Raw genomic sequence first — 15,061 nt, 5'->3', positions numbered from 1 at the left:
CTATCCTACTTGTAATCTCCTCAAAGAATTCCAACAGGTTCATCAGGCAGGATTTTTCCTGAAGGAAACCATGTTGACTTTGTACTATCTTGTCCTGTGTCACCAAGTACTCCATCACCTCATCCTTAACAATTGATTCTAACATCTTCCCAACCACTGAGGTCAGGCTAACTGGTCTATAATTTCCTTTCTACTGCCTTCCTCCTTTCTTAAAGAGTGGAATGACATTCGCAATTTTCTATTCCTCTGGCACAATGTCAGAAGCTAATGATTTTTGAAAGATCATTTCTAATACCACTCCAATCTCTAATGCTACCTCTTTCAGAACCCTAGGGTGCAGTTCCCCTGGTCTGGGTGACTTATGTACCTTTAGGTCTTTCAGCTTTTTTAATACCTTCTCTATTGTAATAGTAACTGCACCCACTTCTCACCCTTCACACACTACAACATCAGGCAAGCTGCTAGTGTCACCCACAGTGAAGACTGACGCAAAATACTCATTTAGTCCATCAGCCATCTCCTTGGCCCCATTATTATTTCTCCTGCCTCATTTTCGAGCGGTCATGTATTCATTTTCATTTCTGTTTTATTTTTAACATACTTGAAAAAACTTTTATTCTCCACTTTGATATTATTTGCTAGTTTGCTTTCATATTTCATCTCTTCCCTTATAATGATTTTTTTTAGTTACTCTTTATGGGTTTTTAAAAACTTCCTAATTGTCTATCTTCCCACTAATTTTTGCTTTGTTGTATGCCCTTTCTTTTGCTTTTATAATAGCTTTGACTTCCCTTGTCAGCCATGGTTGGACAATTTTACCATTTGAGTATTTCTTCATTTTTGAAATGCATATGTCCTGCACCTTCCTCATTTCCCTTGGAAACTCATGCCATTGCTGCCAGCAGACCCTTCTAGTTTACTTTGGACAGCTCCTCTCTCATATCACTGTAATTTCCCTTACTCCGCTGAAATACTGCTACATTAGACTTTGCTTTCTCCCTATCAAATTTCAAGTTGAACTCAATCATATTGTGATTACTGGCCCCTAAGGGTTCTTTTACTTGAAGCTCCCTAATCGCCTCCGGTTCATTACATAACACCCAATCCAGTATAGCTGATTCCTTAGTAGGCTCAATGACAAACAGCTCTAAAAAGCCATCTTGTAGGCATTCAACAAACTCACTCTCTAGAGATCCATTACCAACCCGACTTTCCCAATCGACCTGCATGCTTCGTACAGAAGATGCCAGAATTGAGCTTTGAACTTGAATACCCTGAGCTGTAATAGCATCATACTAATGGCTACACTACCAAATTGCTCTGTCAATTATACCAGGAAGTGACCAGGAAGAATGTGGTTACCTGCCTCCATGACTATCATTGGGTACCACGTGCATCAATTGTGATAAAGTGTTTTAAAATTTAGTTGATCACTCACTCCAGTCAGGGAGGAGGCTATGTAGTATCCATGCTAGGACCACCAGGCTCAAAATCAAGTTACTTTCCCTAAGCAGTAAGACTGATCAATGCCTCTGTCCACTAACTCTCTTCAGTCACCTTATGTACAGCCTACCGTGATTTTATGGACATAACAATCAATCTATATGTATAAGCTGTCGTATGTAATTATATTCATTGTGTGATTTTTTAAAATTATTATAATTGTTTCCTTTATCTCTTGTGTTTTTTGTGCTTCATTGAATCTGGAGGAACAATTATTTTGTTGTCCTTACACTTGTGTACAGGAAATTATGTTAAGCTATCTTGAATCTCGAACTCCTGCCTGAGGAGTGACACAAAACAACTCTATTTTACCTACATTTAGAACAGGTCAACAGAAGATGACATCTCATTGGCTCTTCGCTCAACCCTGAGGCATTTGGACGATGAGGACACATACATCAGGATGCTCTTTATCAACTACAGCATTCAATACTATCCCCACAAAACTAATAAATATCTCCAAGCCTTGTGCAGCTGGATCCTCAGTTTCCTGACTTGCAAACCCCCCAGTCAGTTCAGATTGACAGCAACATCTTTTCCACATTCACAATCAGCACAGACTTTTATTTATGTCTGTGAGACTAAGCATAGCCCCAGTGCCGTATTTAAGTTTGCAGACAACACCACTGTTGTAGGCCGATTCAAGTGTGGTGATTAATCAGCATATCGGAGTGAGATTGAAAAGTTGGCTGAGGGGTGCCAGAAGAACAGCCTCTAACTCAATGTCAGTAAGACCAAGAAGATGATGATTATTGACTACAGAAGGAGAAATCCTGTGTTCCATGAGCCAGTCCTTATTGGGATCAGAGGTGAAGAGCAGTAGCAACTTTAAATTCCTCAGCACTATCATTTCAGAGGATCTGTCCAGGGTCTAGCACATAAGTGCCATTATGAAGAAAGCACCACAGTGCTTCTACACCCTTAGAAGTTTGCAAAATTCGGCTGTTATCTAATATTTTGACAAACTTCTATAGATGTGTGGTGGAGAGTATACTGATAAGTATCAGAACCTGGTATGGAAATACCAATACCCTTGAATGGAAAAGCATACGAAAAGTAGTGGATACGGCCCAGTCCATCACTGTTAAGAGCATATCTATAAAGAGCACTGTCACAGGAAAGCAGCATCCATCATCAATTACTCTTCTCCCCCCCCCCCTTTCCCCACCCCACCACCACTCAGGCCATGCTCTTTTCTCATTGCTGCCACCAGGAAAAAGGTACAGGAGCTTCAGGACCCACACCACCCAGTTTAGGAACAGTTATGACTCTTGAACCAGAGGAGATAACTTCACTCAATTTTACTTTCTCCAACACTGAACTATTCCCACAACCTATGGATTCACTTTCAATGACTATCTCAGTTTCAATATTTATTCCTTATTTATTATGATTCTGTTTTTTTTTTCTTTTTGTATTCTCACATTTGGCACGTTGATTGTTCATCTTGTTGGTGTGTTTTTTCATTGATTCTATTGTGTTTCTTTGGATTTACTGTGAATGCCTGCAAGAAAATGAATCTCAGTATTGTATATGGTGACATATATGTACTTTAATAATATATTTACTTCTAGCTTTGAAGTTTGAATGGCAGAATGGAAGCACTGAAGATTTGACAAAGCACTGAAAGTTCCGTGGTTTGGAAAGTGCGTCATTCTAATTTTGATTTTGCTTTCAACTATTCTGATGTGCAAATCAATTTTACATGATAGTAGAAAGGCTTCATTGATTGGCTGAAATTTTAATTTGGACTTTAAAAGCCACCCTTAAATCTCATTCCATTTACATTAAGCAACTTGTGTACAGTATTTTAGTTAGTTGTAAAGTAATTGTTGGTCATATTGTAATTTTGTAGCCTCTGTGATTCTGCAGAAATAGGATGCAAAGGTTATTATTATTAAAGCACATCTAGATTAAGTTTCATGTGGCTGTTCATCAAATCATATTTAAGGGAGACTTAAAACTAAGCCAGAGATTTAGTCAAACTAAGCTTCCAGAAGTAATTTACAGTGGAACACTGTTTATTGCTTTCGTTTGATTGTTATGTGTATACATGACATTGTCCGTCGAGCTAAGAAGAGGTCTTCCAAGGAGTAGTGGCAACTTGTCAAAAGTTCTTTACATTGAAACAAATGAAGTTCCAAGCTTAAGTGTGTGGTGAAAGAATTTTTAGATTAAGTTTTTAGGTTGTGTCCCTAGGAAGGACTTTGCTAATACTCTAAATCTATTGGAAAAGTATTAGACAAACAAAATATGTTTGATTTATTTGGAAGGATTTGTCTTTGAGGGAATGTGGTTGATTACAGAATGTAATACAAGTTAAGCTAATCTGCTGTATCTGGGCATTCATGTTTTTCAATGACATCTGACCTAGCAGTCCTCCTAGTGTTCTTGTCAGCATTCTTCCTATGACTTAATCACAGAAGCATTTGAATTAATTAACAGTGGGGTATTATAATTGAGATTATTGAAATGAATATTTGGGAAGATTATTTCTCTATGCAAACGGTTTGAACATGAAATTAAAAAATTTTGGAGGAAAATATGCAAGTTATCTATACAACACACAAGATGTTGATAGAAATCAGTGGGTTGGGCAGTGTCCAAGGGTGGAAATGAGCAGTTAACATTTTAGGTTGAGTACCTTTATCTGGACTGGCTATCCTTTCTGGTCCCAGTCCTAATGAAGAGTTTTGACCCAAAATATTGACTGTTCATTTCCATCCACAGGTGTTAGTTTGTCCTACTGAATTCCGCCAGCATCTTGTGTTGCACCAGAGTCCTAGCATCTGCAGCCTTTCTTGTGTCTGCAAGTTATGTATATATGGACTGAATATATGCTTTCTGGATATAATTTCAACTCTGTTCCTGTGTTTATAGCATTATTAAAATGATTGATTATTGAATATTTGAAAGAAAATCATACTGGTCTTAACTTTGCATTTGTTCTGTTTTTCAGCCATGAAGTGGTACTTCCAAATCCTGACTCTAGTTTGCTGCTTTGTGAAAATATCAAAGGCTGCCAAAATTGTGGTTGTGCCGCCTATTATGTTTGAAAGCCATCTTTATATTTTTAAGACCCTAGCTAAGGCTTTACATGAGGATGGACATGAGATGGTGTTTGCAGTGTCAGAAGGCAGAGAGATCCCTTCATCGGATTACTTCAGATTGCTACGATATCCAGGGTTCTTCAATAGCACAACAGCAGATGATTTCTTGCAGTCCAAGATGAGGAATATTTTTTCTGGAAGATTAACTGCATTAGAGCTCTTTGACATTCTGGAACATTACTCCAAGAACTGTGACATCATGGTCGGCAGCCAGAGTTTTATTGCTCAGCTGAAAGAGGAAAAGTTTGACTTGCTTTTAGTGGACCCTAATGAAATGTGCGGCTTTGTGATTGCACACCTTCTGGGAGTGAAGTATGCTGTCTTTTCCACCGGCCTTTGGTATCCAGCAGAGGTTGGCGCTCCAACACCACTAGCCTATGTACCAGAATTCAACTCCCTCCTTACAGACAACATGAATTTGTTTCAACGGATTGCAAATATTGCAGTGTACTTAGTATCGCGCTTTGGTGTGAATTTTCTGTTCTTGCCAAAATATGAGAGAATAATGCTGAAGTACAAAATTGAGCCTGAGAGCTCCATGTACGACTTAATACAGGGTTCCAGTTTATGGATGCTGTGCACTGATGTGGCACTCGAGTTTCCGCGACCTACATTACCCAATGTTGTGTATGTAGGAGGAATATTGACAAAACCTGCCAGCCTTCTACCAGAAGTAAGATTTGATTTCTTTCACAGCTTCAGAATTCTACAGGCTGTTTGTATTTTATTTTTAATTAGAGATACAGTGGGTTAACAGGCACTTCTGGCCCAGTGAGCCCACGCCACCTAATTACACCACGCGCCCACCTAACCTGCTAACTCAGATGTCTGTGGAGCGTGTGAGAAAACCGGAACACCCAGAAGAAAGCAACGTGGCTACAGGGAGAACATACGAACTTCTGAGAGATGGCGGTGGGAATTCAGTATGATTGCTGGTGTTATAATGGCACTACACTACTGTGCCACCACTAACCATGTTCATTTTATAATAAGTTGTTTTATCCCGCATACTGTAAAGCAATTCCATCACCCTTAAGGGATGAGCTTTAATGAAGTAGTTATTTGTTTCAAAATACAGTGTGGTAACAGGGCCTTACAGCCCAATACGACCATAAGACATAGGAGCAGAATTAGGCCATTTGGCCCACTGAGTCTGATCTGCCATTCAATCATGGCTGATCCTTTTTTTCCCCTCCTCAGCCCCACTCCACAACCATGTAACCAATGAACCTATAACGTACATCTTTGGAATGCGCGTGGAAACCAGAGCACCAGGAGGAAACCCATGCAGTCACGGGTAGAATGTGCAAACTCCTACAGACAAGTGGTGGGAATTGAGCCCCAGTTGCTAGTGTGGGAATGGCATTTCATTAACCACTATGTTACCGTCTCACCCCAAATGATATCATGATAATGGATGCTATGGTTCCCGACATTAGATATTTAAACCTCTATTTTTATATATTGCATGAATAGAAGTAGCTAAATTGTACTGTGCGACAATATCACAAGCTTTAAAATTAGTTAACAAATTTCAAGTTTATTGTCATTGATGGGGATGAAATTTAAAATTCAGATTGTAATTTCTTAAATTTACAGAATTAATGGACTTTCATTTGTACTTATGACATCTGTACAGTGGCATGCAAAAGTTTGGGCATGCCTGGTCAAAATTTCTGATACTGTGAATAGCTAAGCGAGTAAAAGATTACCTGATTTCCAGAAGGCATAAAGTTAAAGATGACACATTTCTTTAATATTTTAAGCAAGATTGCTTTTTTATTTCCATTTTCTACAGTCTCAAAATAACAAACAAGGAAAAGTGCCCAAAGCAAAGTTTGTGCACCCTGCATGGTCAGTACTTAGTAACACCCCCTTTGGCAAGTATCACAGTTTGTAAATGCTTTCTGTATCCAGCTAAGAGTCTTTCAGTTCTGGTTTTGGGGGATTTTCTCCCATTCTTCCTTGCAAAAGGCTTCTAGTTCTGTGAGATTCTTCGGCCGTCTTGCATGCACTGCTCTTTTGAAGTCTAATCCACAGATTTTTGATGATGTTTAGGTCGGGGGACTTTGAGGGCCGTGGCAAAACCTATAGCTTGCACCTCTTGAGGTAGACCATTGTGGATTTTGAGGTGTGTTTAGGATCATTATCCTGTTGTAGAAGCCATCCTCTTTTCATCTTCAGCTTTTTTACAGACCGTGTGATGTTTGCTTCCACAATTTGCTGGTATTTAATTAAATTCATTCTTCCCTCTACCGGTGAAATGTTCCCTGTCCCACTGGCTGCAACAGAAGCCCAAAGCATGATCGATCCACCCCAGTGCTTAACAGTTGGAGAGGTGTTCTTTTCATGAAATTCTGCACCTTTTTCTCTCTGAACATACTTTTGCTCATTGCAGCCAAAAAGTTCTATTTTATCTTCATCAGTCCACAGGACTTGTTTCCAAAATGCATCAGGCTTGCTTAGATGTTGCTTTGCAAACTTCTGATGCTGAATTTTGTGGTGAGGACGCAGGAAAGGTTTTCTTCTGATGACTCTTCCATGAAGGTCATATTTGTGCAGGTGTCGCTGTACAGTAGAACTGTGCACCACCAGAGTCTGCTAAATCTTCCTGAAGGTCTTTTGCAGTCAGGTGGGGGTTTTGATTTGCCTTTCTAGCAATCCTACGAGCACTTCTCTCGGAAAGTTTTCTTGGTCTTCCAGACCTCAACTTGACCTCCACTGTTCCTGTTAACTACCATTTCTTAATTGCATTACGAACTGAGGAAGTGGCTACCTGAAAACGCTTCGCTTAAAGCCGCCTTCTGCTTTGTGGGCATCATTTATTTTAATTTTCAGAGTTTTGGACAGCTGCTTAGAGGAGCCCATGGCTGCTGATTGTTGGGACAAGGTTAGAGGTGTCAGGGTATTTATAAAGCTTTGAACTTTGCATCACCTGGCCTTTCCTAACAATGACTGTGAACAAGCCACAGCCCTAACAAGCTAATTAAGGTCTGAGACCTTGGTAAAAGTTATCTGAGAGCTCAAATCTCTTGGGGTGCCCAAACTCGATGGTGCTCCTTTCCTTTTTTTCCACTCTAAAGTTGTACAAAACAAAAATAATGCACTAATCTTATTATGTTGAAAAGAATGTTTCATCTTCAACTTTATGACTTTTGGAGATCAATTCATCTTCTACTCACTTAACTATTGGCAATAACAGCAATTTTGACCAGGGGTGCCCAAACTTTTGCATGCCATTGTATATTGAAAATTAAATATACAGTAGCAAGAAGATACTTGCTGTTTCAAATTTTGATATAATCATGTTATTTTTTCCCTTTAAAGATCATCATTGCTTACAGAGAATAGATAACACACCTGCTTTGTTAGGTGGTTGCATCCCCTTTTTAATTCATTTTCAATCACATTCACATATTGCCCCCATCACCTGCTTCCTTCATTGATATAGTGAAAGGAAAATAGAAATAAACTTTGTCCAGAATCAAGTTCTTAAAATGTAAAGCCACCATCAACCTTGCAATTTCTTGTTTTCATTTCAGTCTAGACCATGAATCCATCAACTTTTATAATTATGGTAAACTGCTTTGAGGAAACGAGATTACCTTTTTTTAAAAGAATTGTGGATTCCACCCCCCCCCCCACTCCTCCACCAATGCTATCCATGGAGTCCTCACCCACATCTTCTATTTCCAATACATCTACTCTCCTCCCATTTCCACCCCCTCCAGTAAAACAGGTATAGAGTTCTCCTGGTCCTCCCCTTCAACCCTGCCATCTAAATATTCTTGGCAACTTTCTCCATCTCAAAACAGGATCTCACGTTCATGTATGTCTTCCTTCCTCCCATCTCCTCTTTGCTTCCTGCAAGGATCACTTGGTGATTCTATTGTCCACTCATCTGTCCTGAACCCTTTCTTCCTCTAGATATTTATCCCTGCAATTGTGCTTATTGTAACCACCATCTAGAAGCAGTCTTGCAGCTGAGGCAGCCCTTCACATGTGAAATCATTGGTGTTAGTAATGAGACCCAGTGCAGACTAGTGGATCGTTTTGTTGTGCACCTCTGTCTCATACCAGCTAGAATTTCTTAGTGGCCAGCCATTTTAATTCAATTCCCATTCCTACGCAGAAACGTCTGTCCACTGCCAAGTTGAGGCTAGACTCAGGTTCAAAGCACAGCATCTTGCATTCTGCCTTGGTAGTCTTCAATCTGACCATACGAACATTGATTTCACTAACCTTCAGTAACCACTCCCCTCTGTCACTTCCTTTCTCCCTTTATTCTCCTCTCCTACATGCTTGACCTGTCCATTATCTCCAACCTCCTCACATTCATTTTCCTTACCACCTCCTTCCCTTTATCCCATGGTTCACTGTCATATCAGATTCCATGTTCTTCAGCCCATCACCTCCCAGCCTAAAACTTTAACCTATCACCTCCCAGCTTCTTGCTGTCCCCCTTCACCTACCCATAACCCCCCCCAACTACTTGCTCCACTCTCCACCCCCCCCCCCATTTTTTTTATACTGGCTATCTCCCCTATTCTTTTAAAGCCCTGATAAAGGATGTTAACCTGAAACATTGTCTGCTTATTTCCCTCCATAAATACCGTCTGACATGGAGTTCTCCCAGCTACTTTGTGTGTTGCTGTAAATAGCTTCATTTATATTAATAGTGCATTACTGTCTAATCTTCTCTCAGCACCAGCAAATAGATTTAATTCTTAAAGCTACCAGCCACAAACCAACTTTCCTGACATTCTTACTATAATTCCATTCCAAAGAATGACTTTAGTTGTTTCTATAATGAAAGCAGCTTGTAAAATAAGGTTGAAACAGAAGAAAATGGAAAATTGCTTTTATCTACAGTTCAACTGATTCCTAAGATCTCTCAGAAAGATTTTTGTATCAATTAATATTCAGTTGAAAATGCAGATTGAAGTTCTTCCTTGGGTATGAGCAATTAGTTTCAAAATTTTAGATTTTTTTGTGGATGACATTATATGACATTAATAGAAATATTGCAAAACTTTAAGTGGTAATAGACAAGACCACAGTTGTTGACACAATGTGCATTGCTTCCCAAGGCCTTTTAAAACCTTCTAAATTTTAGTCAAGAAAATAATGTACTATAATTCTGTTTGTGTATTTTATACAACTATTTAATCAGTTCCTTTTAAAATACAATACTTCATAATACAAATGTTATTTCATATCTAGTTAAATGTGATCAGATTTTGTGGCACAAAAGCCACTTGCTTTATGTCTAAAGATTTCATTGATTTCCCGTTGGACACTTAGCCCAAAGAAAATTGTCAGGCACAGAGTAACCTGCTTATACTCTGCCTATGTCCAGGATCTGCCAGTGGTGTCAATTTCAGAATGACTGACATAATATTTGATAAATTTGGACAATATCCAGAAAAATATGGTATTTGGGTGAAAATTAAGCTGTCGACTTGGTATTAAGGTGGATCCTTGGGAGGAACAGCATTTCTTTTTTTTTTTGAAAACTTTTTTTATTGCATTTTTAAGTAGTTACAAAATGAAGTATGAAAAAAAAATGTATATAACCCTTTCCCCCTCCCCTTAACCCCTCCCCCTAACTGCCCTATAGGAAAAAAAAGAAAGAAAGAAAGATTGTCTGGTTGTTGGAAGATCTCCACATGCTCCATGGAATTCGTAAAAACTTTAATATGTATATTTATTTCTTTCCCCAAATGACCAATTGTTTCATCTTCAGAACATCTATAGATTTAATCCTGTCTTTTGTAAATAAGGGCTCCAAATTTTCAGAAATGTTTCATATTTATCTCTTAAATTATAAGTAATTTTTTCTAATGGAATACAACCATAGATTTCTTTCTTCCAAGAGTCTATACTTAAATATGTATCCGATTTCCAAGTAACTGCAATAGCTTTTTTGGCTACTGCCAGTGCAATTTTTATAAATTCTTTCTGATATTTATTTAGTTTGAGTTTTGGTTTTATCCCTTCAATATCACCTAATAAGAGTAATATTGGATTATGAGGAAATTGTGTTCCTGTAATTTGTTCCAGTAAGAGTCTTAAATTTGTCCAAAAAGGTTGAATTTTAGAACAAGACCATGTAGAATGTAAAAAAGTACCAGTTTCCTGGTTACATCGGAAACAGTGATCGGATAAGTTTGGATTTAATGTATTTATTTTTTGTGGTGTAATATATAATTGATGTAGAAAATTATACTGCACTAATTTTAACCGAACATTTATTGTATTTGTCATTCTATCAAGACATAGTCTTGACCAATTTGTTTCTTCAATTTTAACATTCAAATCACTTTCCCATTTTTGTCTTGACTTATGGATTCCTTGTTTAATTGCCTGTTTTTGAATCAAATTGTACATACAAGATATAAATTTTTTAATATTTCCTTTTTGAATTAAAATTTCTATTTCATTAGGTTTCAGCAATAACATTGTTTGACCTAATTTTTCTCTTAAATAAGCCCTTAATTGAAAGTAACAAAATAAAGTATTTGATACTTTATATTTATTCTTTAATTGATCAAATGACATTAATATACCTCCTTCAAAACAATTCCCTATATATCTAATCCCTTTTTGAATCCAATTATATAAAAGTTGATTGTCCATTGTGAAAGGAATAAGTCTATTTTGAATTAAAGATCTCTTTGCTAATAAATATTTTTTTGTCTCATCATCAACATTTATCTTATTCCATAAATCAATCAAATGTTTTAATATAGGAGATTCTTTCTTTTCCCGTATCCATTTAGATTCCCATTTATATATAAAATCTTCTGGTACATTTTCTCCTATTTTATCTAGTTCTATTCTAACCCATGCCGGTTTATCTTTCTCAAAAAAAGATGCAATAAATCTAAGTTGATTTGCTTTATAATAATTCTTAAAATTTGGAAGTTGTAATCCTCCTAGATCAAATTTCCATGTCAATTTTTCCAACGATATTCTTGACATCTTACCTTTCCAGAGAAATTTCCTCACATATTTGTTTAACTCTTGAAAAAACTTCTGGGGTAATTGTATTGGTAATGATTGAAATAAATATTGTAGTCTAGGGAATATATTCATTTTTATAGTATTTACTCTACCTACTAATGTTATTGGTAATGCCATCCATTTATCAAGATCTTCCTGAATTTTTTTCAAAAGTGGTAAATAATTTAATTTGTATAAGTTTTTTATGTCATTATCAACTCTTATACCTAAATATTTTATACCATTTGCTGGCCATCTAAATTGAGTTATTAATCGACATTGATTATAATCTCCTTTAGTAAGAGGTAAAATTTCACTTTTATCCCAATTTATTTTATAACCCGATATTTTCCCATATTCTTCTAATCTATAAGATAATTTGCGTAGTGAATGTAATGGATCTGTTAAATAAAGTAGAACATCATCAGCAAATAAATTAATCTTGTATTCTTCCTGATTAATTCTGAAACCCTTAATATCTGGGTCCATTCTAATTAATTCAGCTAGTGGTTCTATTGCCAACACAAACAAAGCAGGTGATAATGGGCAACCTTGCCTAGTTGATCTTGTTAACTGAAATGATGTTGAAATTTGACCATTTGTCACTACTTTAGCTTTGGGATTAGTATTTAAGGTTTTAATCCATTTTATAAATGATGTTCCTAATCCATATTTTTCCAATACCTTAAATACAAAAACCCATTCCAATCTATCAAATGCTTTTTCTGCATCTAAAGCAACTGCCACACTCATTTCCTCCCTCTTTTGCGCTAAATGGATTATACTAAATAACCAGGTTACATTATCTGCCGATCGTCTATTTTTGATAAATCCAGGAACAGCATTTCTGATAGAAACTTGATGCTTTGATAGTTAAGTGAAAATTCATGGTTATCTGATCTTGCTGTCCAATTTTATAAACTATAATTCTGATTGCTATATGATTTACTTCTTATTTCAAAATCTCAACCATTGTAGCTGTTTTATTTTTAACCGTTTACTCGCTGGTGATATCTCGGAGTACAGTGACTTACCAAAAAATGGCTTTTCATTATTAGATAACTGTATTCATTGACTTCTGAGGAAAATAGTATGATTTGTGTGCATGGTGGCAATGGAAGAGCGTTATTTAGTCCTGTGGATTTTTCCAAACGAATAGGATAAAGGAGCTCTTAGCTGGAGTGTAGAAAATGTTTTGTTTCAGTTATTTGCATTGTGTAACACAGATATGGCCTGTGTGGAGCTGCCAGTTAGTGTCAGCCTGTGACTAGCTCTGTACTTACAGCTGTGCATTCAATAATTGTTTGTTGTTGTAGCGACACTCATCTTTATAGTTAGACTGGAATAACTGTTGTGCAGCCTGGTGATTTGGATTTTGAATTGTGATGTTCTGACTTTTTTCCAAAACCTTTATTTCCTTTCTGACTTTGTCTAAACATTCTATTTAAGCAAATGATTTGAAGGACTGAAATTTATAAAATAAATAGTCCACCTCTCAAAGTTGTTCAGTCTTTATGACTGAGATCAGGGTTCTTATTCCAAATTACAAACTTTTGTGTATCAGCATAGTTGATGCCCCTAGTGTGCAGCAGACATTCCCCTTCCCTCACCACCCCCACCCAGATTACTGGCTGTTCTTTCACCACTTGTACCTTCATTTGAGTTGCTTACTAAAAATGAAGCTGAATGCATGTTGAGAATGTCAGCACATTTTTGCCAGTGGAACAACAATGCAAGATGAAAAATGAAAAGCACTTACTGTTCCTATTATGTATTATTCAGTATTTTGTTCTTGGTGGTTCTGAATTACTTTAGCTTGAAGAATGCTAGATATCAGAGTTTGGGAGTTGTGCAATTAAATTTCAGTATTTAATCATATCTTGGCAGGTTTTAAAATTGATTTAAATTTAGTGTTATGCACTAAAGCACAGTGAGATAATGAGCAAGAAAGTCACCAAAATCTTTGTGTAGGGTCTATGCATTGCTTTATGTTCTTGCTCTTAAAGGGCTGAGGGAAAAGACAGGATGAAAGTATTGACACCAGCAACCAAAATGTATTTCAGTTTTGAAAATGATCTGCAATGGCCACTCTGATCCTTCACTGCATTGATATGTCCTCTTTTTATTTATTTGTTTGGAATGTTAACATAAACTGTGCCTTCTGGGCATGTGACCCAAGATTAAAGTTTAAGCATGCTCTCAGAGAGAGGATTTTGGCTTATTTTTAATTCATGTGCTTATATAACAAAATTGATGCATGTTTTAAGTACTGTTATCTGATAAATTGCAGAGGGTGTTTAACTTTTTGAGAGAAATATTTTGAATTTTGAGTCTTTGCTGTTGTACAGTGCCTTGCACTGAATGAGATCTTAAGATGATAAACAATGTCTGTTTTTCATTGAAGACCTTTATGAGGTCTTATCAATTTGATGAGAAAAACTTGTAGTGCTGGAGGCCTGTTGCAGGCAGTAGAACCAAGGCAGTCTATCAGTTAATCTCAATGTATAAGAGAGAGTTGGGAAAATGTGAACATTATAATCCAGCTGTCTAACTGCAGGCTAGGCTGTTTTAGATTTCATAGTATCACTTTTAGACCCTTAAAGTTACAACACAGAAACAGGCACTTCAGCCCATCCAGTCCATGCCAGACCATGGACCTGCATCCGGACCATACCATCCATGTACCTATCCAAACTCTTCTTAAACATTAACATTGAAATTGCATCCACCACTTGTACTGGCACCACACTCTTGAATGAAGAAGGTTCCCCTCATGTTCCCCTTATTTCACTTTCCACCCTTAACTCACGACATCTAGTTGTAGTCTCACCCAACAGTGGAAAATGCCCTACATATAGAGCTCATAAGTGGTATACCTCCATTAAATCTCGCCTCAAACTTCTACGTTCTATGGAATAAAGTTATATCCGATTCAATCTTTCCTTATAACTCAGGTTCTCCAGTCACGGCAATATCCAGGTAATTTTGTTCTGCACTCTTTAAATCTTATTTACATCTTTCCTGTGGGTGATGACCAAAACTGCACATAATATTTCAAATTAGGCCTCACCAGCTTCTTGTACAACTTCAGTATAACATCCCAACTCTTGTACTTAGTACTTTAATCTATGAAGGCCAAGTTACCTATGGCACCACTTTCAATGCATTACAGTATGCATTATGCATTTCAATGCATTTCAATGCATAATGTATTCCCAGATCCCTTAGTTCTACCACACTCCTCAGTGCCCTACCACTCAATGTGCAAGACCTACCCTAGTTGGTCCTCCCAAGGTGTAACACCATTTGCCATTTTTCAACCCATTTTTTCCACCTGGTCCAGATCCCACAGCAAGCTTTGATAATCTTCCTGTCTCCACTGTACCCTCCAAAACATGGTGTCATCCACAAATTTGTTGATCCAGTTAACTCTGTAATCATCT

The 15,061-nt window shown here is 37.2% G+C and overlaps 1 protein-coding gene across 2 annotated transcripts in view; it reads left to right on the top strand.

Moving 5' to 3' along the window:
- ugt8 (UDP glycosyltransferase 8) overlaps nucleotides 1–15,061 on the top strand; it is a 132,576-nt gene that overhangs the window by 36,394 nt on the left and 81,121 nt on the right. The window contains exons 2-3 of one of the 2 annotated variants that reach the window (XM_059988782.1): nucleotides 3,078–3,149; nucleotides 4,463–5,286. In XM_059988782.1, coding sequence (XP_059844765.1) covers nucleotides 4,465–5,286 — 822 coding nt within the window. In that variant the 5' untranslated portion in view covers nucleotides 3,078–3,149; nucleotides 4,463–4,464. The remainder of the gene's footprint in view (nucleotides 1–3,077; nucleotides 3,150–4,462; nucleotides 5,287–15,061) is intronic. The other variant, XM_059988783.1, reaches the window with a different exon arrangement.

Source organism: Hypanus sabinus, chromosome 14 (assembly GCF_030144855.1).
Source record: "Hypanus sabinus isolate sHypSab1 chromosome 14, sHypSab1.hap1, whole genome shotgun sequence".
NCBI lineage: Eukaryota > Metazoa > Chordata > Chondrichthyes > Myliobatiformes > Dasyatidae > Hypanus > Hypanus sabinus.
This window is presented reverse-complemented; position numbering and strand designations above follow the sequence as displayed.